At 48.9% G+C, this 26132-nt stretch overlaps 1 protein-coding gene across 1 annotated transcript; it reads left to right on the top strand.

Moving 5' to 3' along the window:
- Nucleotides 1–1788: 1788 nt before the first annotated feature.
- LOC132214643 (pulmonary surfactant-associated protein D-like) lies at nucleotides 1789–17193 on the top strand. Its single transcript, XM_059661971.1, has 8 exons — nucleotides 1789–1806; nucleotides 2001–2196; nucleotides 8479–8595; nucleotides 8837–8953; nucleotides 9228–9344; nucleotides 9717–9833; nucleotides 10434–10517; nucleotides 15861–17193. The coding sequence occupies exons 1-8, from the start codon at nucleotides 1789–1791 to the stop codon at nucleotides 16238–16240; spliced, it is 1146 nt and encodes a 381-aa protein (XP_059517954.1). The 3' UTR covers nucleotides 16241–17193.
- The last annotated feature ends 8939 nt before the right edge of the window (nucleotides 17194–26132 follow it).

Genomic DNA, 26132 nt, shown 5'->3' with positions numbered 1-26132 from the left:
TCCTCGAGGAAGCAATGGTGAGTGTCAGTGCCGGCCTCTCTTTTGGTTTTCTCTGTGTCCAGTGAATTTCCCCCTGCCCATTTGGGATGCTCTAATGTACTGGTGTTGAGGAAGACAGGGTCTATGTAGCTCTTCTGCTCTGGGAGGTGTGGGTGTGGGTGTGGGTGTGGGTGTGGGTGTGGGTGTGGGCATGAGAGGGCAGCATAGTTGGGAAAGAAGGACAATTCTTCTGCCCCTCACTCTGCTTCCTTTGCTCAGTGGGACATTAGCCTTCTGGGCTGGGGGAGGCTGGGTGAGTGGGATATGACACCCATCCGGACCCCAGATGCCATTGTCAGGAAGCCTCAGGTGGGCATGCAATTTCAACTTCTTGCTTGCTCTCTCCATTCCTGATTTCTTCAGAAAGGAAGGTGGTGGAGGAGAAACAGCCCAGGCATTCCCAGGCCCGGGGTCAAAGTCCCTCCTGGTACCAACTGACCATTGGAGAAGGATAAACACCTTTTCTCTTAGCTTCAATTCTTTGTTTTAAAAATACACCTACTGGACAAGTTTACTGATTTCCAATTACTTTTTAGAAGAATCATTTTTCCATAATATTTTAGTCTGAAATTGAGGCATAAAGGGAACAGTATGTGGGTTTAAGGGGGTTTGGCTCTGCCCAGTACCGCTATAGGCCCAGAGAAGAGGCCTCATCCCAGTCCTAGGTCTCCAACCTTATGAGGTGGCTCCTGCCCAGGCCCATTTCCACTACTATGAGCTGTGGTGTCCTCTGTGCCATCTTGAGCGGTTGGGTAAAATGCCTGTTGCTTTTCATTCTTCCCCAGATGTGGGCACAGGGCCCTTGAATTGTGGCAGCTGCACACCAGGGGGCAATGCCCTGGCTCTGCCTGGAGCCTTTGGTGCTCATGGCCGAGCCTCTGCCCCAGCAAGGGTCACGCTGCTGGCCTGTGAGCTTGCCTGGTGTTTAGAGACTCCCATGATTCCTGAGGAAGTGGTAAACTCAGAATGAGAAAGAACTGTTGCCAACAGGGTCCTCCGCAGCCCAGAACCTCCAGCAGGTGGAGAAGAAAGCACTTCTGTGGCCAGGAAGGCCCTCCACTGCCTCCCCCTCAGGCTGCCTGGTGATCCCTTCCCTTTGGCTCTGTCCTTCAGGCTTGTTCCCAGCCTCTGCAACTACCGTGGGCCCTTTCCTGGCTCCTAACTTTACAGTTTCTCTCAAGAGGAAAGAAGCCCCCCATTGGGAGTGACCAGGTCCTGCACCCACCCTGACCTCATTTAGCTGCAGAGTCCCTCTCACATGTCACTGGACACCCTATTGAACATCTGTTTTTTCTCCACCTAAAACCACCTTTTCCTGATGGAGCACACTTCACATGCCCTCCTCAATGAGGCCCCTCTCCCAAGTCTTCCCAGGTGGAGGGGCAGCACTCTAGGCATCCCAGGGTCTCTCCAACTATTCTGAGAACTTTTTCTGGGTTCCATCTGGAACTTTCTTCATGGAGAAAGTGTCTAGTCCAGAGACAAGCACTGAAACCACCAGTGCTGGTCCATCCAAGGCTACAAGTGACAGGAAATGGGTTTGCCCAGCCACCTTACTGATACAGAGAGGGAGAAGGAGGTTCAAAGAGGGGAACTGTCCTGTCCAAAGGCACTTCATGAGTCCTTCCTGATGTGACAGGTGGCCTCAGTGAGGAGTTCACAGCCTAGCTGGGCCGATAGCAGTGAAAGGGAAGTCACTAGAAGGGACAAAACGGGGCATCTGGGAAGAGGTAGATGTTGCTAATAACCATGTCAGAGTTCAGCTGGGTAACTCATGGCCTCCCAGGCCAGACTGTATGGCCGCCTTGCCCTAAATTGCTTTCGGAGTCCTGCTGCTCCTGATCTCACAGAAGGGGCGAGGCGGTAGGAAAGTGCCTCTCTGACTCCGGGCACTGGGCTAAGCACTAACTTGTGTTCTGGAACCAAGAGCATGTCCTTTCTCTTTCTGTCCACCACTGAAGGCCCTGCTCCTCCTCTCCATGCTGGTCCTGCTCACACAGTCTCCAAGGTCACGGGGAGCAGATGTGACGATCCTTCCCCGGAAATCTTTGATTGATGCCTGCACCCTGGTCATGTGTAGCCCTGTGGAGGATGGCCTGCCTGGTCGTGATGGACGAGATGGGAGAGAAGGCCCCCGGGGCGAGAAGGGGGATCCAGGTAGAGCTGGGACCATGGGCTTCTCCTGGTGGGCATGGGTGGGCACTGGAATTGTAACCAACTCAGCAACTCTTGGTGTTCTGCTGTGGAAGCCCTGGAACCCACCTCCTTGGGGAGAAGTCCCCTAGACATTCAGTCCACCTAGAGCACCTCGTTACCAGTTGGCAAATGACAGGCTGCCCTGAGCCCTGAGGTGTTATTCCCCTCCCCTAACTGTCAGGATTCCTCCCCTAGGATCTTCTGATTCCTCTCTCCCCAACAATGAGCAAATTGTGGGTAAATGACTGGTCTTCAGGGCCCTCTAGAACCAAGCTGCAGCACTTGCAATTGTTCATTGTGGTGTGATGATTTCTGTGCAGAGTGTGAAATATGTAACTAATTCTACTGCCTGAGAGGTGGGCAAAGATGAGGCCCCCTGGTCCCACACTCAGGCCTGATCAAAAGGATTTATCTAAATGCACTATGGAGAGGAGGGAAGGGAGCTCATATTTCTTTGTCCAGCCCTCTTTAGGCCATTCACTTGCGTAATTCACTTAATCCTACTTATAAGTGACATATTAACCTCATTTGACAGGTAATGAAATTGTGACATCCTATATGGAAGGTGATAAGGACACGGGCTTCTGTGCCAGGCAGATCTGTGCTTGATTGCTGGCTCCCCTCCACAGCAGGGACCCCTGGGACAAGCCGCTCAGTGTCCCTGAGTCTCCGTGTGCTCATCTGTAAGTGGGAAGAATCCCACACGGTGACAAAAATTGAGCCAAGGCTTTATTCTTTGTTGAGTCTTCAGGATAAAGTTGTGTCTCCCTCTGTACCATCAGGTGAATTCTCCTGCGCTTTCTAAAGGTGCTATGATTAAGGGTGTTATCCAAGAAATACTCCCCATAGGGGAGAGTCTGGGTCTGATTGACAAGAAGAGAGAATTCAATAAGCCAGCAACAAGGATGAAGGGGCCTTTGTGGCCCTGGGTGGGCTAAGGAGGGATCCAGTGTGACCTTTATCTTTGTGGAGTTTGCATTTTGATTGAAGGAAGAAGAAGACATTTAAGCTGGAAAGAATAGGTAACATTGCCAGCTTGGTGGGGTGAGGAACAAGGAAGTATTCATCTGTCCCTTACAGAGAGAAGGTGGCTCCCAATGGGACTGGGCTGGGGCTTAAGAAGGCCGCCTGGAAGTGGACCCAGAAGAAGGGTGGTATGCAAGGTGCCAGCTCTCTCTTGGAGAATCCCAGCTCCCTTTAGCTCCCAATGGGGCTCTGAATTGAACCGAGAGGGAGCCTTTCCCTCTGAACTGTGGCATGGAGTATGGCTGAGACCTCCCTCTCTTCTGCAGGTGCCTCATGCACATTCCAAGCCTAGCCTTGGGTTGGGGCTTGGAGAGAGAACGGTGCCCAGTCAGACTGGGGACTACATTCCACCCTGGCTCCTTAATCCCAGGCACTTCAGTCACGTAACCCTTATGGGTCCAGAATTTCCTGGAGAGCTTGGGGCAGCCTCAGACCCTGATCCAAGTATGTCTGGGTGGGACTTATGACCACCTGCCCTGCAGATTCCGATGCACGTGGTCCCAAGAAGTTGCCATCGAGGTCAAGATGGACTTGAACAGGAGACCCTTGAGCAGAGGAGAAGGGTGGAGCCGGGGTCCCATGGAGATGCCCTCTGGGTTCCATTTCTTTCCTAGTGAGGCTGTAGCTGAAAGCAGGACACAATGCCCAGCACACAGCCTCTTAAAGTCACCAGTTCCCCACCCCACCTTGCCCTACTGGGCCTGGCCCCCCTGCCCTGGGAGCATGGATTCCATGTCAGAAAACTTACCTCTCCTCTACAAATCTCTCTAAATCTTCCTCACCCTTGAAGCACCATTTCCTCCATCAGGAAAAGAGCTCTGAGTACAGGAGTATGTGCTCTGAGTGGGGAGCTGGGATGGGTTGAGGGGCACCTCACACATTGTCTTCCACACTCATTACTGTGCCTCAGGGTTCAATATTCTGCTACTAATCCCTTACAGAACAGGACCTGGTGCTCACACTTGCATCTTACCTGGTGCGAAGCATGAAGTTATGTTTCCAGTGAACAAATAAATAAAATAATGAGCAAATGGACAAGGAAGTGAATGAACAAGTTGGGTTTATTTCTCTCTCTCTCTCTCTCTCTCTCTCTCTCTCTCTGCTTCATTACTCATACTGTAATAAATCAGTGCTACTCATTTATTTTTTATTGAATTTATGGGGTGACATTGGTTAATAAATTATATAGGTTTCAATATAATACATCATCTGTATATTGTATTATGTGTTCACCACCCAAAGTCAAGTTTCCTTCCATCACCATTTATCACTCATTTACCATCTCCTACCTTCCCCCACCTGTCTTTCCTTCTGGTGTCTTTTCTTTTCTGTTTGCCCATGAAGGTTCATAGCAGCTTAATTCACAATAACCCAATGTCCATCAACTGATGAATAGATAAGCAATATGTGTTCTATCCATAAAATGGTGTATTATTCGGTTATACAATGGCATATTATTGAACCATTCAATAGCGTATTATTGAGTTATACAAAGAAAATGTTACATTCTACGAAGTGAATAAACCTCAAGAACTCACTCCAAGTTAAAGAAGGCAGACACAAAAGGTCATATAGTGTATGATTCCATTGATAAGAATTATCTGGAGTAGGTAATAGAAACAGGAAGCAGAGCTGTGATAGCCAGGGGTGGGGAGGGGGAGAGGGGGTAGGGAGTGACTGCTGAATGCTTATGAGGTTTTCCTTTGGGATGATTAAATGTTTTTGAACTAAATGGAAGTGGTAGTTGCACGACATTGTGAAGGTGCTAAATGCCACTAAACTGTATACTTTAAAAAGGTTGGTTTTACATTCTAGAACTTTCTGCCAGGGCTGACCAGCAGCCCCTGAGTGACGGATGAACAGATCACTCCGAAACAGGTGTCTGTGAAAGAGAGGGCTAAGGGACTCTTTTACTTCAGTCCTAAAAGCAGGCCTGTTCGCCTGCCTTGTTGTCTTTTTATTGTCACAACAGCTTGAACTCAAATTAACCTCAAGATACAATCAGCAGGGCAAGTATCCTTGAGAAAGTATGTGCTTCTTCAAGGTCAGGTCTTTAAAGACTAAATATAGAGATTCTAGCAAAAGACCCCAGGGAATGGGACTTGTTTGGAAAAGTCAAGGCAGGGGTTGCCGCCTTGGGCAAGGTCCCCTCAGAGGTCCCGACCTTTCAGAGAATCCTCCTCACAGACATTCCAACCAAGTTCTGTGCTTCCCCACAACTTTCACTTCAATAAAAAGGAAGAACCAAACTCATAGAATTAAGTGTAAAATCCTTAAATGTTAATAGCCATTTGCTCCCTTTAGTGTCTTTTTTTGTTAATCCTCATCCCAGGCTGTTTTTCCCATTGATTTTTAGAGAGGGAAAAGGAGGGGGAGAGACAAAGAGACAGGAACATCGATGTGAGAGAGACACATCAATTGGTCGGATGGAGCCTGCAACCGAGGTACATGCCCTTGACCAGCATCGAACCCAGGACCCTTCAGTCTGCGAGCTGATGCTCTAACCCAGGAGTCGGCAAACTCATTAGTCAACAGAGCCAAATATCAACAGTACAACGATTGAAATTTGTTTTGAGAGCCAAATTTTTTAAACTTAAACTATATAGGTAGGTACATTGTTATTAACTTAATTAGGGTACTCCTAAGGCTTAGGAAGAGCCACACTCAAGGGGCCAAAGAGCCGCATGTGGCTCTCGAGCCGCAGTTTACTGACCACCGCTCTAACCACTGAGAAAAACTGGCTGGCGCTGCTTCCTTTCTTTTTGGGAAAATCTTGTAAAACTTAAGGCTTAAGCAGCCTTTCTTTGGGTAACAGGTCTTTTTAAAATGTTTGACTATTTTTCCAATAAAAAATACTATGTGGTCACTAAAGATAAACAACAAGAAGAAAGTTAAAATTACCTTTGTGACACTTAGAAAAAAACTATTTAACATTTTGTATATGCCTTTCCTGGGGATTTTCCAATAAGTATGACATGTGCACACACCCTACAATGTCTGTAGATGCTCATGAAACAGAATCATATTCAATATAGTATTTACAATGTCCTTTCCCCCCTTAATGATGCATTAGATAATAATTTGGTCTGTTTTCTATAGGTTCCAGAGCATGTGACAATGCTTTTTCTATTTTTTATGGAGATGTAACCTATATATATAAAAGCCTAATATGCTAAGTGTCCGACCAAGTGGTTGACCGAATTGTTGACTGCTCGACTGTTCACTATGAGGTGCACTGATCACCAGGGGGCAGACGCTCTGACAGGTAGGTTAGCTTGCTGCTGGTGTCGGCCAATCAGGGACTGGATGATATTGGCCAGACATCCCTGGAGCCCTTTCTCGGCTCCTCCCTGGCCAGCCAACCTCCCACAGGGACTGGGAGAGTTGGCCCCTATTGGCCCCAATTGCCAGACAGGTGGAGGGACCCCATCTGTGCAAGAATTCATGCACTGGGCCTCTAGTTGACATATAACATTGTATTACTCTTAGGTGGTGTACAACATAATGATTCAATATTTGTATATATTGTGAAATGATCATTCAACATCACCCATAGTTACTTTTTTTTCCTTGTGATGAGTGCTTTTAAGATATATTCTCTTGGTAATGTTCAAACATATAATACTAGTGACCTGGTGCATGGATTCGTGCACATTGAAAGGAAATTAATTAGAAGGTGGTCAGTGGGGTGGAACTGGGTGAGACAGGCCGGACATGCCCTGGAGCCAACTTCCCCAGGTCCCTCCGTGGCCGGCTGCACCTGGGAGGGTGCAACAGTGGGGTCCCTCTGCCAGGTGGGGTCCCTTGGCCTGGCCTGTGGGGATTGGGCCAAAACTGGCTCTCCAACATCCCCCGAGGGGTCCCAGAGTGCAAGAGGGCACGATGCAAAGTTGCTGTCATACAGGGTGTGGAACGCAAACACAAGTGTGCAATAAACTAGATTCAGGGTCAACTGTTCCCCAGCAACAACATAACCCATGGCCAAAGGTGGAATCGCATGGCCCCTCGAGGAATCGGGCTTCCTCCTTTCTGGTTCGGGGTGCATCACCCGAGAGCCATCGCTGTCAAATCACTGCAGTTCAGCAGCTCCTGTGTTGAGGGCCTGCTGCCTGGTGGTCAGTGGGCATTATAGCAGCTGTACGGAGGCTCAGATACTTAGCATAATAGCCTTTTATATGGAGAGATAGTAGTATTAAATATAGTCACCATTCTGTACATTGCATCCCTAGCTCTTATTTATTTTATAACTGACCTTCAACCTTTTTGCTTACCACCCAGCTCCCATCTTATGCAACCACCAAAAATCTGACCTGTGCACTTCTGAGTTCAGGTTCTTTGTTTTGTTTCTTAGAATCCAGATATAAGTGAGATCATACTGTATCTGTCTTAATTTGTATGATGTAGGGCACTTAGCATAATTCCTTCAAGGTCCATTCATGTTGTGGCAAATGGTAGGATTTTTTTATGGCTGAATAATATTCCAGTGTGTGTGTGACATTTTTATCCATTCATCCATTATGGACAGTATTAGGTTGTTTCCACCTCTTGGCTACTGTAAAAAAAAGTTGCAATGAACCAGATATCTTTTCAAACTAGTATTTTATTTCTTTTGGATAAAACCCAGATGTGGTATTGCTGGATCATATATATTTTTTAATTATCTTTTTAATGTCTTAAGGAAACTCCATATTGATCTACATGGTGGCTGTACCAATTTACAATCCCACCAACAGTGCATAGGGGTTCTTCTTCTCCACATCCTCATCAACACTTGTGAGCTTTTATGTTTTTTATAGTCGCCATTCTAGGAGGGGAGAGATGATATCTCATGGGTTTATTTGCATTTCCTTGGTGACTCATGTCAGGGATCATTTCTGATATAAAGTTTGGTCCTAGGAAGTGGAAAACAAGGTGTCCATGATCCAGGGTAAAAGCTGGCAGATCCCCTGCTGTAAATCTTCAGCCTCTGGTCAGGAAAGGTGCACTGCATGGAAATCAGACAGTTTTTGGCGTGACCCCCTCCAGCTCTGGCAGGCCTGGTTCCTCACCTGTGAAATGGGGATGTGCACACCCGCCTCCTGGGTCACCACTGGATTGAGGAGTGTGGAGGTGGAATGTCTACACCTGCGGAACCTGAAGGAATGCAGGGCTGACCGGCAGGTGCTGCTTCCCCTAGTCCCAGGGCCAGGTTTATGCCCATTTCTTCTGCTGCTGCAGGTTCACCAGGAGCTAGAGGACCCATGGGGATGCCTGGACCTGCTGGCCCAGTTGGGCCCAAAGGGGACAACGGTCCTGCTGGAGAACCTGGACCGAAAGGAGACTCAGGGCCATGTGGTGAGCAGTGGGTGTGGACTGCAATGCCTGCCACTAGGCCATGCAGGAGGATGCACATACCCATCCCAGGAAGGAGGGTGCCCTGCGGGTGGCGCTGGGTTCACACAGGGAAGGTGGTAATACTGCTGGGCGGCGTCTGTAGGATGGTGCTGTTCTCTGACCTCTATGACTGCTCTCACCTTCTCACGCTCTCCCCCTCCCAAGAAGACTCCATGCACTAACTGGCTGGTCCTTTTCCCAGGACCTCCGGGACCTCCAGGTGTGCGCGGGCCGGCTGGACCAGAGGGTCCCTCAGGAATGCAGGGGAATGTAGGACCCCAAGGCAAACCAGGCCCCAAAGGAGACGTTGGACCCAAAGGTAGGAGGTTGGTGTGTGGAGGTCCGGAAGGGAGAGGGAGGAGTGACAGTGGCAACCCATGATGTGACCTAAGGATGCTCAGCGTGCCAGGGAAGCCAGGCCATCACCACTGGAAGGCCCTGCTGTGGCCCCTGCCCCCCAAATTCCCACATCTGGAAGATCCCAGACAGTGGGGTGCATAGACCCCAGTTCTCCTTCTCCACGTGGAACCGAGGAAATGATTCAGCCTGCAGACACTCTCAGCAGCCTTTGTCCCAATCTGTTCCTTCCTCAGGAGAAGTGGGTGCCCCAGGCGTGCAGGGCTCTGCAGGGACAAGAGGACCCCCAGGTCCCAAAGGAGAGAAAGGTGCCCCTGGTGAGCGTGGAGCCCCTGGGCGTACAGGGGAATCAGGTGAGTGATGGAAAAAGCTGGGCGGGCCTTCGGTCCTCCTGTGTCCACCTGAAGCTGCAGATGCCTGTCCCTCCCCCATCACCCGCCAGCTCAGAGCTGCAACACTGGGACTTGGGGAGTCTGTGAAAGGAGGTGCCTCCCTGGGCTTGAGCTCTGTAACTGGGGAGAGTGCGCTGTGAACAGAAGGGACAGTCTGCATCCGGGGAAGGCCGGGTGCGGGGTGATGGGTCAGTAGTCTGCAGAGAGGGTGCGTGGCTGGCTTTGGGACAGACTGTACGTGGGAGGGTGTATTGCTGGACAATAGCACAGCCCCTATGCCGGGAGGGGGAAAATGTGTGCTGAGCTCACCCTCCTCTTCTTGTCTGATCTCAGGGACTGCAGGACCCCCGGGACCACAGGGACCTCCAGGCGCCAGGGGCTCCCCAGGACTGAAGGGGGACAGAGGTGCTCCTGGGGAGAGAGGACCAAAGGGAGAGAGTGGGCTTCCAGGTAAGGTCGCCTCCCCTGGCTCTGGGCGCCCCACCAGGGTGCAGAGGGAGGAGGGCCCTCTAGCTAAGTGGTCAGGCCATTGTGGGGGCAGGAGGCGGGTGTGAAACTGGGAAAGGCTGTCAGGCTGAAGGTAGGAAGATGAGGCTCTGGATAGACCCTGTGCTCGGGGGAGCGCCTGCCTGAGCAGCTTCCCATCTGATCACTGGGACACCTCAGCTCCCTTCCCAGTTCATCAGAGAGCTTTGAGCACCAAATAACCCAGGGATGGGGAGTGCTTGAGGAATGAGCAATCGCTGCCCCCGCCACCCCTACCCCCACCAGAGATGTGCTCCCAGACTCAGAATTTGCTGTGAAATGCCATCTGGATCAGAGTTAGTCGGGTGCCAGCACCTGCTCAGGGTACAGCATGCTCACAACAGAGCCTCAGGGACCTGTGGGCAGCAGGGCCAGCTGTGTCAGCGGCTGTGGGCTTCCTGGGGTCCAGCCCCTTAACCCTCCCCCAGGAAAGCCTGTCACTGAGCACCTTCCCTTGGGACCCCGGCTCTGAGCCAATCCCTGGCTGTGAGGGACTGGTCTTCACTGGGCCTCTCTCTCCTGCAGACATCGCTGCTCTGAGGCAGCAGGTGGAGGCCTTGCAGGGGCAGGTAGGACAACTTCAGGGAGCCTTCCTTCAGTATAAGAAAGGTGAGTTCCTGGACCTGGACCTGAACCTGAGCCAGTCACCAAGGGCAGGCCCCAGGCAGGGTCTGTGTTTGGGTTTGGAGTTGGCCGAGCCTGAGGCAGGCCTGGTTCTAGGATTGGGGGCTCGAGGACAGTGATGGCAAACCTATCACACGCGTGTCAGATGTGACAAGCGAACTCATTTTCTTGGTTGATTTTTCTTTGTTAAATGGCATTTAAATATATAAAATAAATATAAAAATATAAATCTTTGTTTTACTATGGTTGTAAATATCAAAAAATTTCTATATGTGACACGGCACCAGAGTTAAGTTAGGGTTTTCAAAATGCTGACACGCCGAGCTCAAAAGGTTTGCCATCACTGCTCTAGGGTGATAGTGGGTTTGGACAATGGGCAGGACCTGGGGCTAAGGATAGGGTGGGGCAAAGCAGAGCAGCCACATGTTCCTGGAACTGGAAGCAGATTTAAGGGACATGGGGCAGGGTGTGGCCCCAACACCAGCTCATTGAGCTGGCTTCAGCATGGTCAAGGCTACCAGGCTCCAGCCCCCACCATCACAGCCACCTGTGACCCGAGCAAGATCAATGCCCCTAGCCCAGTGCAGTTTAGACCTTCCCTCCTGCATCCTGTGATGGTCCCTGGACACCCCACTACCCAGGATGCATTTCTTTCTTTTTTTTAATTAAATTTTTATTGTTCAGATTATTACATTTGTTCCTCTCCCCCCCCCCCATAGCTCCACCTGGTTCCCACCCCACCCTCTGCCCTTACCCCCCCCACACACACACACTGTCCTGATCCATAGGTGTACAATTTTTTTCCAGTCTCTTCCTGCACCCCCCATACCCCTTTCCGCCCCAAGAATTGTCAGTCCACTCCCTTTTTATGTCCCTGATTCTATTAGACTTACAAGTTTATTCTATTCATCAGATTATTTATTCACTTGATTTTTAGATTCACTTGTTGATGTATTTGTTGTTCATAATTTTTATCTTTAACTTTTTCTTCTTCCTCTTATTAAAGGATACCTTTCAGCATTTCAGATAATACTGGTTTGGTGGTGATGAACTCCTTTAGCTTTTTCTTACCTGTGAAAATCTTTATCTGACCTTCAATTCTGAATGATAGCTTTGCTGGGTAAAGTAATCTTGGTTGTAGGTTCTTGCTATTCATCACTTTGAATATTTCTTGCCATTCCCTTCTGGCCTGCAAAGTTTCTGTTGAAAACCAGCTGACAGTCGTATGGGTACTCCCTTGTAGGTAACTAACTGTTTTTCTCTTGCTGCTTTTAAGATTCTCTCTTTGGCTTTTGCTCTTGGCATTTTAATTATGATGTGTCTTGGTGTGGTCCTCTTTTGATTCCTTTTGTTTGGGGTTCTCTGCACTTCCTGGACTTGTAAGTCTATTTCTTTCACCGGGTAGGGGAAGTTTTCTGTCATTATTTCTTCAAATAGGTTTTCAATATCTTGCTCTCTCTCTTCTTCTGGCATCCCATAATTTGGATGTTGGTATGCTTGAAGCTGTCCCAGAGGCTCCTTACACTATCTTCATATTTTTGGATTCTTTTTTCTTTTTGTTTTTCCAGTTGGGTATTTTTTGCTTCTTTGTATTTCAAATCTTTGACTTGATACTTGAGATCCTCTAGTCCAGTGGTTCTCAACCTTCCTAATGCCACAACCCTTTAATACAGTTCCTCATGTTGTGGTGACCCCCAATCATAACATTATTTTTGTTGCTACTTCATAACTGTAACTTTTCTACTGTTATGAATCATAATGTAAACATCTGATATGCAGGATGTACTTAGGCGACCCCCAAAGGGGTTGCGACCCACAGGTTGAGAACCGCTGCTTTAGTCTGCTGTTGGATCTCTGTATAATATTCTTTATTTCATTCATGTATGCTTAATTTCTAGTTGGTCCTTTTTCATTCCTCGAGGGTCTCACTAGATTTATCTACGGTCTCACTTAATTGATAGGCGGTTTCTAGAAAATTCTTGAAAAACCTTATAACCATGGCTTTGAACTCTATATCCAGTAGTTTGCTTTCCTCCATTTCTGCCATTTGTGACCTGTTTCTTTGTCTCTGCATTTTGGCTGCTTTCCTGTGTTGATAGAGTGGCTTTTTGTGCTAGGTGTCCTATAGGGCTCAGTGGCTCAGCCTCCCCAATTACCTGAGGTGGACACTCTTGGTGCACCACTTTGTGGACTTTGTGCACAGTATTGTTGTAGTTAAGCCTTGATTGTTGTAGGTATCACTGGGGGGAATAGACCTCCAGGCCAATTGGTTGTGTGAATCAGATGTGTCTATGGTGGGAGAAATTCTGTGCTGGAGACACCCTTCTGAGGCAAGACTTGCTTCAGTGGGGCTTTGGTGCTCACTAAGTCTGCCCCCTGAGTGTGTCCCTTATGGATCTGAGGAGCTGTAATCTGGATGGTCCCAGTCTGACCACTGGGTACACTGGTCTTGGATCTCTAAGGAGGTGCTGATTTAGCTTCTGCTTGAGGCTACCCAGCAGGAGCTACTGAGAGATCTGCAGATTCCTCTTCTTTGTTTGGGGTTTGGAGGTGCCCAGATGAGGCCCAGCTGTGAAGCAATGCAAGCTGCTGTGTGGCCTTGGACCTTCTTTTGGAAGTTCTGGGTCTCTCTGACCCAGCTGCAGTTTGTTAGGTAATTTTAGATTGCAAAGGGCCAGGCCATTCATATGCAAAAACCTCGGCACACAGCTTGGGTGGGGCGGGGTCTCAGGGAATCAACAGGGCGGAGCAAACAGCTATGGCTCTTCCTCAGTCCTGCCCTAACAGGCCCCTGGTCTCAGTGACCCGTGGTAATCACTGCAAGCACCTCTGAGAGAAAGCCACCCTCGAGTTCTACCCAATACCAGACAGTCCAGTTTCTCCTCGTATGAGTTGGGTCCCCAGAGACTAGCCAGGAACTGGAGTTCAGAGCGGGAGCATGTGTCTCCCTCCTGATTGAAAAAGACAATGGTGTCCTCAGTTGCAGCCCTTTCTGCGTGTGCCTCCGTACCTCTGCACATGACTTCTGCACCTCCTCTGTGTGTCAGTGTGCTTTTCTCTTTCCTTCTAGTTGTAGAATTTCCACTCAGCCAGCCTTGCTGTGGTTCTGGGTGATGTCCGTTTTGTCTTTTAGTTGTATTTTTGAAGTGGTTGTGTGAGGCAGCAATTTCAGGTGTTTACCTATGCCGCCATCTTGGTTTCTCCCCAGGATGCATTTCTTATCTCTATGGGGCTAGGGGTGCACACCCCTCAAGAAGTTGCTGCCCAGCCCACAGCAGCAGTGACTCCTGACACTGTCCTGAGAGTTGGGGCTGGCATGCTGTGCTTGCATTCAAGGCTGTGAGGTCTGACCTTGGCATATGGCCATTGAGAGTCTCGCCTGAGACATGCCCTGGGTCTGGCAGGGGGCAGGCTGCCTCTGAGCTCTGCCTAGTGCTGGACTCTCCCACTCTTCCCTGGGTGTTCATAGTGGAGACTCTTCCCTAACCTGGGTGCTGAGGAATCAGAGGCTCCAGGAGCACAGCCCAGTGCCCTGTGCTTGTGGCATCCCCACCACAGTCCCTAATTTGCCCCTCCTCCTCCCTGCTTTACCCATGTCAGCTTTGAGCTCACATCATTCATCAAATCTCATTGATCCAAAGAGGAGTTTCTGAAGGAGGAGAGCATGCAGGGGTGAGACATGGAGTTAGCTCCTACGTACCTAAAACCACTAAGTACCCACGTACCAAGGGTGAGGTTTCAAGCATTTAGTATGTTCCCCCGCTCCACAAACATGCATGTGTGCTCACTCAAACACATGCACACTGATACAAAGGAAAAGTCATCATATGTACCTGCCACATGTATGTGTATTACACACATGCCATCACTCACCTCACGTCATCTACACTCACAAACACACATGCATATTCACACACACCAGGTGGGCCTTCAGTGCTCCCATGTGCCTTCAGATGGGCACGTGGCCATATTCGTGTATGTACACAGACCCACCCAGGTGTTCCTGTCCAGGGCTTCTCTGGATGCCCTCCTGAGCCTGTGGAGAGTCTGCCCCCTGAACCCCTGTGAAAGGGTCACAGTGGGTCAGAGGGCAGCCTGGGAACCTCACCAGCCCTTTGGGGGTGGAGCACAGCCCTCTTAGGAGCCCTGAAGGCTTCTATGCATGAACCCAGAAGCCAAAGGGATGGAAAATGAGCCCGCCCAGAGTGGCCCAGTGGATGAGAGACAGCCTATGAACCAGGAGATCATGGTTTGATTCTTGGTCAGCGCATGTGCCTGGTCTGTGGGCTTGATCCCCAGTAGGGGGCATGCAGGAGACAGCCAATCAGTGACTCTCTGTCATCATTCATGTTTCTATCTCTCTCTCCCTCTCCCTTCCTCTCTGAAATCACTAAAAATATATTAAAGCACACACATACACACACACACATACACACACAACAACAACAAAGATTTAGAAAATTAGATGGAATGAAAACATATAGTTGAATGTCACAGAGATGATGCTTTTATAAATTGTATTTCCATCTTAGAGATGAGGAACTGGAAACCCCCAAAAAGGAACTGACTTTCCCTTGTCCACCTGGACAGTCATGGCCAAGGCGGGGCTGAATTCCTGGCCCTCTGACTCCCAGACAGGCCTCTCTCAGCACTGACTCTCTCCTGCCCCTGACGCCCACGCACACCTCTCAGCTGTCCTTGTCCTCTCTCCCAGCTCTCCAGCCTCCCCCACATGCACACCTAGAGGCCAACACTGGGCGCACACAGTGCAGAGATTAGCACAGCGCTGCCCTCAGATGGCCCACCCTCTCCTCTTCTTTCCCACATCCACACCTGGCACGGACCTCCCTGTCAATGCCACATGCGCTGCTGTTGTGCAGGGTCCACAGTGAGGTCAGAGGGAGCTTCTTCCTTGTTTCCAGCGCTCAGAGGCCGTGATGCCACTTCACTGCATGATGCCAAAGCTTCCCAGTCCCGCCCAATAACTGGGAGACCGATTCTGCCATGCAACACGGGTGCAATAGAAAGAGCATATCTCAGCTCTAGTGTGAGATCAGATAAGGGTGACCCCCAACTCTACATGTGATGGTCACATGGAGCTGAGCCTCTTACTTAACCTCTCTGAGCCCAGTGTCCTCACCTGTAACTAGACAGGCAGATCCACCTCCCAGAGCGCACCGCAGACCCAGGGTCTCACCTTTGTCCTCCCTGGTACTCTGAGGCCCTATATGGGAGGCCTGGGGCTCTGGTTGGAGCACAAAGGTCTCAGAGCCATCGAGCTTTGGCAGGTGCCTCCACAACCCCAACCTGACTATCCTCTCCTCCTAGTGGAGCTCTTCCCCAATGGCCGAGGTGTTGGCCAGAAGGTCTTCAAGACAGCAGGCTTTGAGAAACCTTTCCAGGAAGCAGAACAAGTGTGCGCACAGGCCGGGGGGCAGCTGCCCTCCCCACGCTCTGCAGCTGAGAACGAGGCCTTGCAACACCTGCTGGAGGCTGAGAACAAAGGAGCTGCGTTCCTGAGCATGACTGACTCCCAGACGGAGGGCAGGTTCACCTACCCAGGAGGGGAGCCCCTGGTCTATTCCAACTGGGCCCCCAGGCAGCCCGACAACTATGGCGGCATTGAGCACTGTGTGGAGATCTTCACCAATGGCAAGTGGAACGACACACCCTGTGGAGAGAAGCGCCTTGTGATCTGCGAGTTCTGAGCCCTTGGGATGGGTGAGGCAGCCATGGTCCAGGATCCTGGCCCAGACCCGTGTGCTGCTCACATGACAAGGAAGAGCTGACATCACTGTGACCGGGCTTCTGCACAGAGCCGTGGGATGAGACCAGCCAAGGGCTCCCATGGAACTCCTCTCTCAGAATAAAATATGAAACTTGCTTCAGTGGCTCTTCTGTCAGAGGAATTAGGGGCCAGCCTGCTTTCCCTTTCACAAGGGATAAAATTAAGTCCCAAAATCCACAGGCTCCTTCTCAGTCCTCTGCCTCCTCAAACTGTCAACCCACTAGTCACTCCCTCCTCTGTCACTCCCTCCTCTGTCACTCCCTCCTCTGTCACTCCCTCCTCCGTCACTCCCTCCTCTGTCACTCCCTCCTCTGTCACTCCCTCCTCTGTCACTCCCTCCTCTTGCTTTGGTGTCCCCTTATGGCAGTTCCTTATCTTCCTCTTTTGCTAGCCCCTCCTCCTCTTCTTGACCACTTAATGGCGACCTGCTCAAGCCTTAGCTCTCCATTCTCTCCCCTCCTCATCCTCACTCCAGGGAGGAGCTCATTCTTTCCAGGGCTCAGATCCCTGGCACCCACATTACATGCCTGCTCAGGTCCTACTGGAGCCCCGGACTCCTTGGCCAATGCCAGCTGGAGCCCCAGGGCTGGGCAGTTCCAGTGGCTGCTCTTTGTTTCAAGGCCTGAGCCCTGGAAGTGGGCTGACCTGGCAGGTCATCTGCCTCCATGGCAGGACTGTGTGGCCCAGTTGAGTAGCCTCCTCCGCATCCCTGCACACCAGGACCTCATTCTACCCTGTCATTGTGACTGCCTGTCGGCTCATGGGAGGGAGTCCCTCCTGCACATCCTCATTCCAGCTGAGATCTCAGGCACAGAGGGTCCAGCCACGATCAGGTTCACCCCCAGCCCTGCCCTGGCCTCCGTCCTGGAGGTTCTTCCCCCATGCCACCTCAGAGACAGCTGGGCAGTTCCTCCTCCTCCTCCCACAGAGACAGGGTCGGGGGGATGGAGGGGAAGACTTGCTCAAGGCCCCAGGTGTGTCAGTGCTACAACTTGGTCTAGTGAAAGGTCATCTGATCCCAAACCTTATATTTCTGGCGTGTCAACCTTTAGGCCAAAGGCCTCTGTATGCCAGTTGACTTTAATGACACTTGTGCTTAAGAAATTGGAAGGACACCTGGATGAAGCCCAGGCTCATAGGAGAGGCAACAAGACAGGAAAGCAGCCCTCCTTTGTTCCCAGGGACCGGAGGCTACACCCCTCTTCCCACCACTCCACAGCCAAACCTCAGATGTAGGACAGCAGGTCTGAAAGCAAAAAGCCACATGTAATAACCATGGTGTCAGATGGGTACGAGGTTTTTCGGTATGATCACTTAGTAAGTTAGGTACTGACTAATCACTGGGATGTACACCTGAAGTTAATATAACACAGTATGTCACCTACAATTTAAAAATGAAAGATAATTCAAATAAATAAAGTGATTTTTGATAGGTTAAAAAAAAGAAAGGAAAACAAAAACGACACCTCGCAATAGCACACAGCTCAGTCTCTCTGCTAAGACCTTTTTCCTGTTACTGAAAAAAAAAAGCCCCAAGTCCTGGCAGCTTCTGAAATATGTCAGTTATGCAACAGGGAGCAAATAATGTTCAATTCAGATGTCACACCTGGACACCAATCCACCAGGGAGATTAGAAAGGTATTTCATTGCAAATAGAAAGGAAAAAGCAGTGGGTATGGTTTAAGCCCAGGGAGGCATTTCTTGTAAGAATGAAGAGTTCTGAGGTGGCTCAAGGACTGCGGTGCACAAGCAGCGCTGTGCGGTCTCCCTGCTTCTGCCTCTGCATCCTCGCCTCTCTTCCTCCTTCTCCCACCACCTTCTTCTGCTTCAGGCTCTCAGTTGCCCAAGCAGAGAATCATGTGTCACACAGAGATCAGAAACTTTGGCTTGACATCAGGTCAAAATTCCTGTGGAAGTGAATCTGCCTGTCTCAGATGCCCACCTCTGGCCCAATAGACTAGGCCTGGGGGTGGACCACACAGCACAGTATGGCCATTGGGGCCCATGCAAGGTCATGGTGGTCTGGCAGTCCTTCTGAAAGTGACCTCTTCCCATCCCAGCACATAAGATAACCTATTTCTTTGACAACAGTGGAGGGAAATGACATAACTGACTCAATGGGAAGAAAAGAACTGTCCTGTGGGGTTGAAGGCCAGGACTGTTGAGACCCCGGGCCCTAGGAGAAGCTTTAGATCCACCTCAGCACGGGGTCTGGTTTGCTCTCCAGCACAGAGAACAAGTAGAGAGGGTCGTTTGAGTTCTGTAGACAAAACCTGACGAAAGCCAAGGACTAAGGCAAGCAATTCAGAAAATTCAGGTTTTCACCCTTTCTTAGCACAGAGACCTCTCCTACACTCACATTCATGTGCAGAGGTGAACACAGGCATTAAGGAGTATTAGCCCTGCCCCACCCATAGTAGCCTTGGTCCCTAGTGTAGTAGCCTGGATGCCAAGTGAAGCCAGGACTGCGTGACTCTGACCTCTCAGGAGATGCTATGCCCCTCACAGTGCCAGGTGACATCCTGGGAGCAGCCTGGGGTCCTTCCACGTGTGGAGGGTGACAACCACAGCAGCTCCATGGGGAAGCCCCTGCTCAGTTCCATAGTATATTCTCAGATCACCTCCTGGTTCTCAACCCTCCTGCTACCCAACCAACCCACTTCCCAGCATGAACTGACAGTGGGGCGCACTCTGGTGTTTGCTGGTGTTAGGGTCTTCTATCTTTGTCCTGAATTCCATTGAGACAAAAAAAACACCGAGAAATGAGCTGCTTAAGTTCGGGGCATTCTCAATCACTCTTATCTTCCGGATATCCTTAACTCAAGCTTAATGGTGTGCTTGACCTTTTCAAGCTAACAGTGTTTATATACTAGAGCCAAGAACCCAGGCATCTACTAGAGGGAACAACATATTTATAATTTAAATATTTATCAGGATGGATCTGCCCGGACCTTGAGTGAGATTTGGAGGTAGTCACTGCAGCATACCTAGCCCATCTTTACTGCATAAATTTTGAATATTAACTTACTTGACTTTCAGTTACCTAAACAATACAGTCTCTCTCAGGCTGCCTGACTCAAACAACCTTGAGCCACAGAGGAACTCATGAGTGCCCTCCCTACCTGAGCAAATTGGTACTTTTCATATTTGTTTAGTGAGAACACAGAGTGAAAAAATGAAAGAGTTGAGTGAATGAAATCCTGATTTCCTATTTGTAAGCCTGTTTGTACGGTTGAATAAAGTGCTTTCAAGACATTTCCAGGCCCACTGACCTGAGGAAATAGCACTGTGACCCCACTGCCAGCCTCTCTGCACTTTTATTAATTCCCTGAATGATTCATTTCACATGTAAGTGGCTGGGGTCAGGCCAAGGTCAGATGACAACTTCAGGCCAAGGGAATGCGTTCTGTGATCAGAGGGCTGGATTGGGGCAGGAAGGGGAGGGTACAAGCTCTGCTGGGTTTTGAGCAAGCCCAGGACGCCTGGCCCTGGCCACAGAGGGCCTGACAGGATAGGAAGAGGATGAGAGGGATGTGAGTTCTCCAAAGACTCAGTTCCTAAAAAGAGTGAGGCTGGGACGACCTCATCAGGAGGTCTTATGATCAAATAAACATCCTAGAACAGTCAGAAAAATTACTTAAAAAACAATGAGAATGGAGTTGGTCCTCTTATGTTAAAAGGTTTTATAAAACTAAAATAATTGTGATAGTGTATTACTAACACAGGAACAGATGGGCCAAATGTAAAGGCCACCAAAACCAGGCCCAAGTATGTCTATACATGTATGTCATATATGCATGATAAAAACAGGTTAACAAGATTATAGGAAAATAATGCATGGTTCAATTAATAATTCTCAGTTAACACTAGATTGCCCAAGGAAGTCATTTTGACTGCTTTTTAATTTCAATTAGAAAAACAATTATGTATATAAGGACACAATGTCTTAGAATTTTGTGACTTTTTGTACAACATATAAATGCGTTTATTAATAATTGTAGTTACCTTCCCCTCCTTCATTTCTGGTATATATGTGTGTGTGTGTGTGTGTGTGTGTGTGTGTGTGTGTGTGTGTGTGTGTGTTATACCTATATTGCCCAAAAGCAGTCATTTTGACTGCCTGGGGAATTTTAAATAATCAAATGACTCTTATTATTGAATTAAGTAAATTTCTTATATGACCAGTTCGGCTCTGTATTGAAATAACAGTTTTCGCCGAAACCGGTTTGGCTCAGTGGATAGAGCGTCGGCTTGCGGACTGAAGGGTCCCGGGTTCGATTCCGGTCAGGGGCATGTGCCTGGGTTGCGGGCATATCCCCAGTGGGGAGTGTGCAGGAAGCAGCTGATCGATGTTTCTCTCTCATCGATGTTTCTAACTCTCTATCTCTCTCCCTTCCTCTCTGTAAAAAATCAATAAAATATATTTAAAAAAAAAAAGAAATAACAGTTTTCATTTTTTTTTGATTACCGTCACATGATAACATACAAGTACATGATAAATTGTCGATACTTGATAAGTTGCAGTTGCTCAATAAGCTAAACTAGTACTTGTTATTCGAATCTTTATGCAGTGATACTTGTTCTAATAAGTTGTTTGTTTTATTTCTTTTGCGTCCTAAATTCATGAAAGAAATGTCAAATAGAAGTGAGTTATTGGAAAAGCTAAGGAACATAAGTGAAGAGTGCTCCGATATTATTCTTTCACAATGCAGTCATTTTGACTGCTTTTGGGCAACATAGATATATACTAAGTTTCAGTCTTTCTAGTGTTAAATGGGTAAGCATTTAGAGGAAAAATAAAATCAGAATTAAAATATAAAACTTCTCTGCCAAAAAGGAAAGCGATGTAAAATTAAAATTGAAATGCTCATTTATCTGCAAAGTATATAACAGACAAATCAACAAGAAAATGATGAATATCAAAGTAGGAATGAGAAGAGAAATATCTAAGAATGAGAAGAGAAAATTCATGAAATAAGATATACTGATGGCCAATAGTAATGAAACATGAAAAATGTAAAATCTTAGTAGTAATTAAACAAACTTAAATTAAATAGCAATAAGCATCCAAAAAATTATGGACTAAAGTTCAAAATATACTCAGAGGAAAAGGTACTTTACTTTCATTGTAAAAAATGACAAAATAAAAGCATGGACATTGAGTGTGGTGTTAGGCCATCTCTGAAGCATCTATCCATCCTCCATCTCAGACTATGGGTGCTTCTGTCTCTGGACTCCTCAGACCCCTTCCACATGTGCATCCAAAATGCACCCACCTTTCCGGGTCCCTGCCCTTGGGATGCTTGGGAACCAGACCTCATGTAAGGGGAGAGGCTCACCTAGGAACTGCAGACAGAGCAGGAGAAAGGGTCAGCACAGGTGGCCAAGGTTTTCTCTCCGGAGGATACACTTCCTGGGTAAAGGGTCACACAGGCAACTCTCACAAAAGCACTCCCAATGGCACAGTTTGTTAAGTGAACAAGAAGCTGAACTTGGCAGAAGCACCAGGCAGAGCTGGGCAGTGGGTTCTTTTCCACACACCATCTCAGATCCGTTGGTAGTCACTGCAGGGTTAAAATGGCCCTGGTGTCTCATCCCGGCTGAGTATATGGCAGTTGAGTAGCCATGTCTGCTGCTGATATGGGGGAGGAGATGGGCAACATGTGTGCTAGTGTTTGCTGTTCTTGGTGTAAGTGGACAAGGCTCCGCAGGACCGCAGCGAACCCAACCAGGGGGAGCCACTGAGCTGCATCAGTGAGCAAGTGAAGGCACCTTCTGGGTCTCCAGCAATAATCCTGGTGCTCCCATCAGCTGGGCTTCCAGGAAGCCCAGGTTCAGTTACAACACAGACTGACAGCTAGTGGGACAACAATGTCATCGCCACTGGAGACCTGCAGGAGATCCCCACCATCTCTATGTGGGCTGAGCCCTCCTAGGTGTCCTCATGGGTCCCAGGACAGTCTCTCAAGTTCCCTTAGTTGCAGGTCCTCAGCCTGAACTCCTCTGCACCACAAAGGTCAGAGGTAAACACTTAGCAATGTTGTAAAAGGGAACCTGGTTCTGAGAGAAGTTCAGTCTCTCCTGGCTGATGCTGAGGGCGGGGAAGAGGGCAGCATAGAGCTTGATTCTGGTTGAAGGTCACAAAGATACACAGAGGTAGCTAAAGGGGATGCCCACACACCCAGCCTCCACCAGCCAGTCCTGTCCTTGCAGGGATTCTGACATCAGCCTAGACACAGAAATCTGAGGTGGGCAGATAAGAAGGAGGATGGGGTGGCACTCTAAAGAGCTCACAGTGAAAGTGTGGACATGAGAGACACACAGACAAGGAGCAAAGAATTCCACCAGTTCCAGGGATTGCTGGACATGAGGGCTGTCTGGTCACCCAGTGGGAGAGTATGTCTGGACCTGGCCCTACAGAGTAGGGGCATTTAGGAAATGCATTCTAACTGGTTATAGCCGTTAGGGCAGAAGGGAAGAAAGCAGGACTATCTGAAGTTGCAGACAAGGGCCCTACAACTCACCTGGCTCCCATGTTGGCTCTCTGAGTTTGCTAGCCCTGTCTTAGAGACACCAGCAGAGGGCAGCATGAAGCCACTGCTCCTGCTGCCCAGCTAAGCCCAATTACCCAAGAAAGGAAGCTATGCCCAGAGCCATTTCCAAAATGAGTCTGACAGCTTCCCTCTTGGTTCCAGCTTGGAGCCGAGTCAAGCTACAGAGAATGTTGTGGGGTCACACATTTTTGGGGAGGACTGCAGTTCCTTCTTTTATTTGTTTATTCATTTATTCACTCAACAGTTACAGAGAGTGAGGTGGTCCCCAGCCCTATTATGGGCCCTGGGACTTCATTGTATGACTCAGGTGATCATACTAATCACAGTAACACCAAGAAGGAATGCTTGCACAGCATTCATCAGGGCCAGTGCTCTTCTGGCTGCCATGCTTGTGCCAGTCCATTTATTCCTCACAGCCCTGTGAGGGGGGCACTATTCATAGCCCATGTTTACCACGAAGGGAACTAACGCCCAGAGTGTGTGTGACTTGCTCAGGACTTCAGCTGTACAGGGTGTGAACACAGGCAGTCTGGCTCCAACTTCCTCTTTTTATTTTTTTAAATATATTTTTATTGATTTCAGAGAGGAAGAGAGAGGAGAGAGAGATAGAGACATCAATGATGAGAGAGAATCATTGATTGTCTGCCTCCTGCCTGACCCTAACAGGGGATCAAGCCTGCAACCCAGGCATGTGCCCTTGACTGGAATCCAACCTGGGACCCTTCTGTCTGTTGGCCGACGCTCTATGCACTGAGCCAAACCAGCCAGGGCTCCAGCATCCTCTTAATGACTTTGCTACACTGAGAAAATCCAACAGGTAAATGGTCAGGATGATTTCAGATGTCCACAACTGCCAATAAGAAAATAAACCTGGGTGTTGTAATGGGGACTGGGGTTGGAGTAGCCTTACATTCAATGGTCAGATAAAGGCTTTGAAGGGGAGGATAATGGTGACAATAAGAGCCAGGACCTGCAGGAGGGGATTCATGTTATCACCCACACAATCTCTGTTGAGCCCAGGGGTTGTAATGTTCAGCTCAAGGCCACTTATGGGCACTTTGTCCATGACCAAGCATGCACGTACCTCACCCAGAGTCCCTGACACCACCTAGGCCAATGCTGCTCCATAAGCGGTGTGTAGAGTAAGACACCTGGATATAGGCTGGGGGTGGGGTGTGGGAGGTAGGGGTGAGGCTGTCAACAGCAGGATGCTGGGAATTTCAAGCACTGGGTCTCCTGGTTCCTATACAGAAACTCACACACTCACACATGCACAAAGACCCCAAATTCATGTGCACAATTCCCTCCTCAGGGTTCACCTGTGCGGTGCCTCACCTTCTCTGACACTTGGCAGAGATGTTCCAGAGCCAGGCCAATTGCCTGAAGCCAGGAGGCAGTCAGACCAGGAAATGCAGAGGGAAGGATTTGGGTCAGCAGCTGCTTTTTACTAAAGGGACATGAGCAGTTAAAGGAGATTATTTGGCATATGACACCGTGGAGTTAAGCAGGACCCCTTCACCTTCTGAAGGGCTACACGGATGTAGAAGCCCGGGCCCCACGGCTTCTGGTTCTCCTTGTGGAGGTAAAACGCAGCCAGAGAGCTGCTAGGATGGTTGTATTTCCTTGAGCAGTGGTTTCCAAAACTGGCCAAACATCTGGATCGCCTAGGGACCTCACAACGGTGAAGTAGTGAGCTTTTGATGCACTGGGTCCAGAGTGGAACCAACTTGACCCTATGACTCTGCCAAGCCTTCCAGGTAGCTCTGCTGGCACTACACTGAAGAGCCACATGAGGTGGTTAAGCATCCATCTTATATAAAAACTGCTGTTTGAAATTTTAACTCTACTATTTTGCTCCTGTAAATGCTTGCTTGCTTAAATAATAGGGAAAATAAGACTACTCCCATTCCAGAGAGGCCATAAACCTTCCCTGGACGAAGTTATCAGCGCTGGCACCAGGCCAGGTCTTTGATTGAGGTCTTAAAGCCCCAGCACATAGGGTTCTTTAAGAACTTGCAAAGGGGACCAGGAAAACCGTTATTTGGGAGACAATGAACTGGAAAACGTATAAATAGAGTGAGTTTCCTCCATGTTGGGGGGCTCAGAATTTGAAAGACACATTTTTCTCTGAGCCTGCGCATAATCATAATTAAGATGTAACTCCCTTTCTCTAAGCGTTGCATGGTTTTTCTTCTCTCTTCTGTAACATTAATGGTTCCCTGACCGAGAAGAAGGCCAAACATGCTGGCCTTTTGGCCTCTCGTGAGTGGACCGTGTTTGGGGACTGGGGAAGCCAGATAGGCCTCTGGGAGGCGCCACTCTGGTGATTTAGCAGAATTGAATTGTGGGACTCTAGGCACTCCCAGACCTCAGTCTAGGACCCGGCCAGCATCTGGAGAGAGTGGACGGACACTTCTGGACCTGTCAACAAAAACTGTAAGGTAGGTGCCCCTATCAGTCAGGCGCACTCTGAGTGAGTGGAAGGGGGAGCTCGATCAACTCCCTGGAGGTCATGAGACTTCCTCAGGCAAATTAATCAGGAATCAGGTGGACTGTTTAAACGCTGAGTAAATGTCTGGTAGAAGCCAAAAACTCTGACTGTCTGGCATATAAATGTAAGTGTGACAGTCTGTGTGAAGCAAAAGCTACTTTGTGCCGTCTGGCTGTCCACATGAGAGTATTCGTTATCTCTTTCTGTTGTTTAATTTGTTCAAATATAGGGCAAACCCCGCTTTAGGGGCAAGCCTCATTGTGTATGGTGAAACTGTCCCAAGCAACTGCTAGGAATTCTTTTCTCAAGGTTGCTCTTGCTCTCTATCATGGAGATAATTAGCCCCCTTAGCTAATGGAATTTCTGTCTATGTTTGTACAGTAGAGACTCTAATTTGCTTTTCCCTGATTTGTGATTTTGCTGTGTTAGTTTAACATTTTGGAATTCTAGGGTTAATTTGTAAAGGTTGCAACCCAGAGAAGTTTAAACAAAGGCTTGTTTGGTTAGGATTGGTACATTTTCTCATGGGCTGTGTAGGGCGAGGGAGAGGGACTACTGAATTTTTATCATGTGGTTCCGAGACCTGTGACCTGCCTGCCCTTCCTGATAGATGTACAGTGGGTCTCTGTTAGGGGCAGCATCCACTCTGACTAGGGGAGGAGGAGAGTTGAAAACTATTCTTCGGGTGTGAGATAGGGTGGTGGCGGTAGGACTTGCTGGGTAGGGTGGTAGGCTCTCAGCCTGCTGAGATAGAGGAGCCCTGGGCT

The sequence above is a fragment of the Myotis daubentonii genome, chromosome 13 (genome assembly GCF_963259705.1).
Source record: "Myotis daubentonii chromosome 13, mMyoDau2.1, whole genome shotgun sequence".
NCBI lineage: Eukaryota > Metazoa > Chordata > Mammalia > Chiroptera > Vespertilionidae > Myotis > Myotis daubentonii.
The sequence above is the reverse complement of the archived record's forward strand: the minus strand, read 5'-3'. Positions and strand labels throughout refer to the sequence as shown.

Bases quoted from the DNA above. Each gene is read 5' to 3' on its own strand.
- LOC132214643 (XM_059661971.1), top strand. The intron at 8,596-8,836 runs GTGAGCAGTGGG...TCCTTTTCCCAG, and splicing joins AGGAGACTCAGGGCCATGTG to GACCTCCGGGACCTCCAGGT. The intron at 8,954-9,227 runs GTAGGAGGTTGG...TTCCTTCCTCAG, and splicing joins AGGAGACGTTGGACCCAAAG to GAGAAGTGGGTGCCCCAGGC.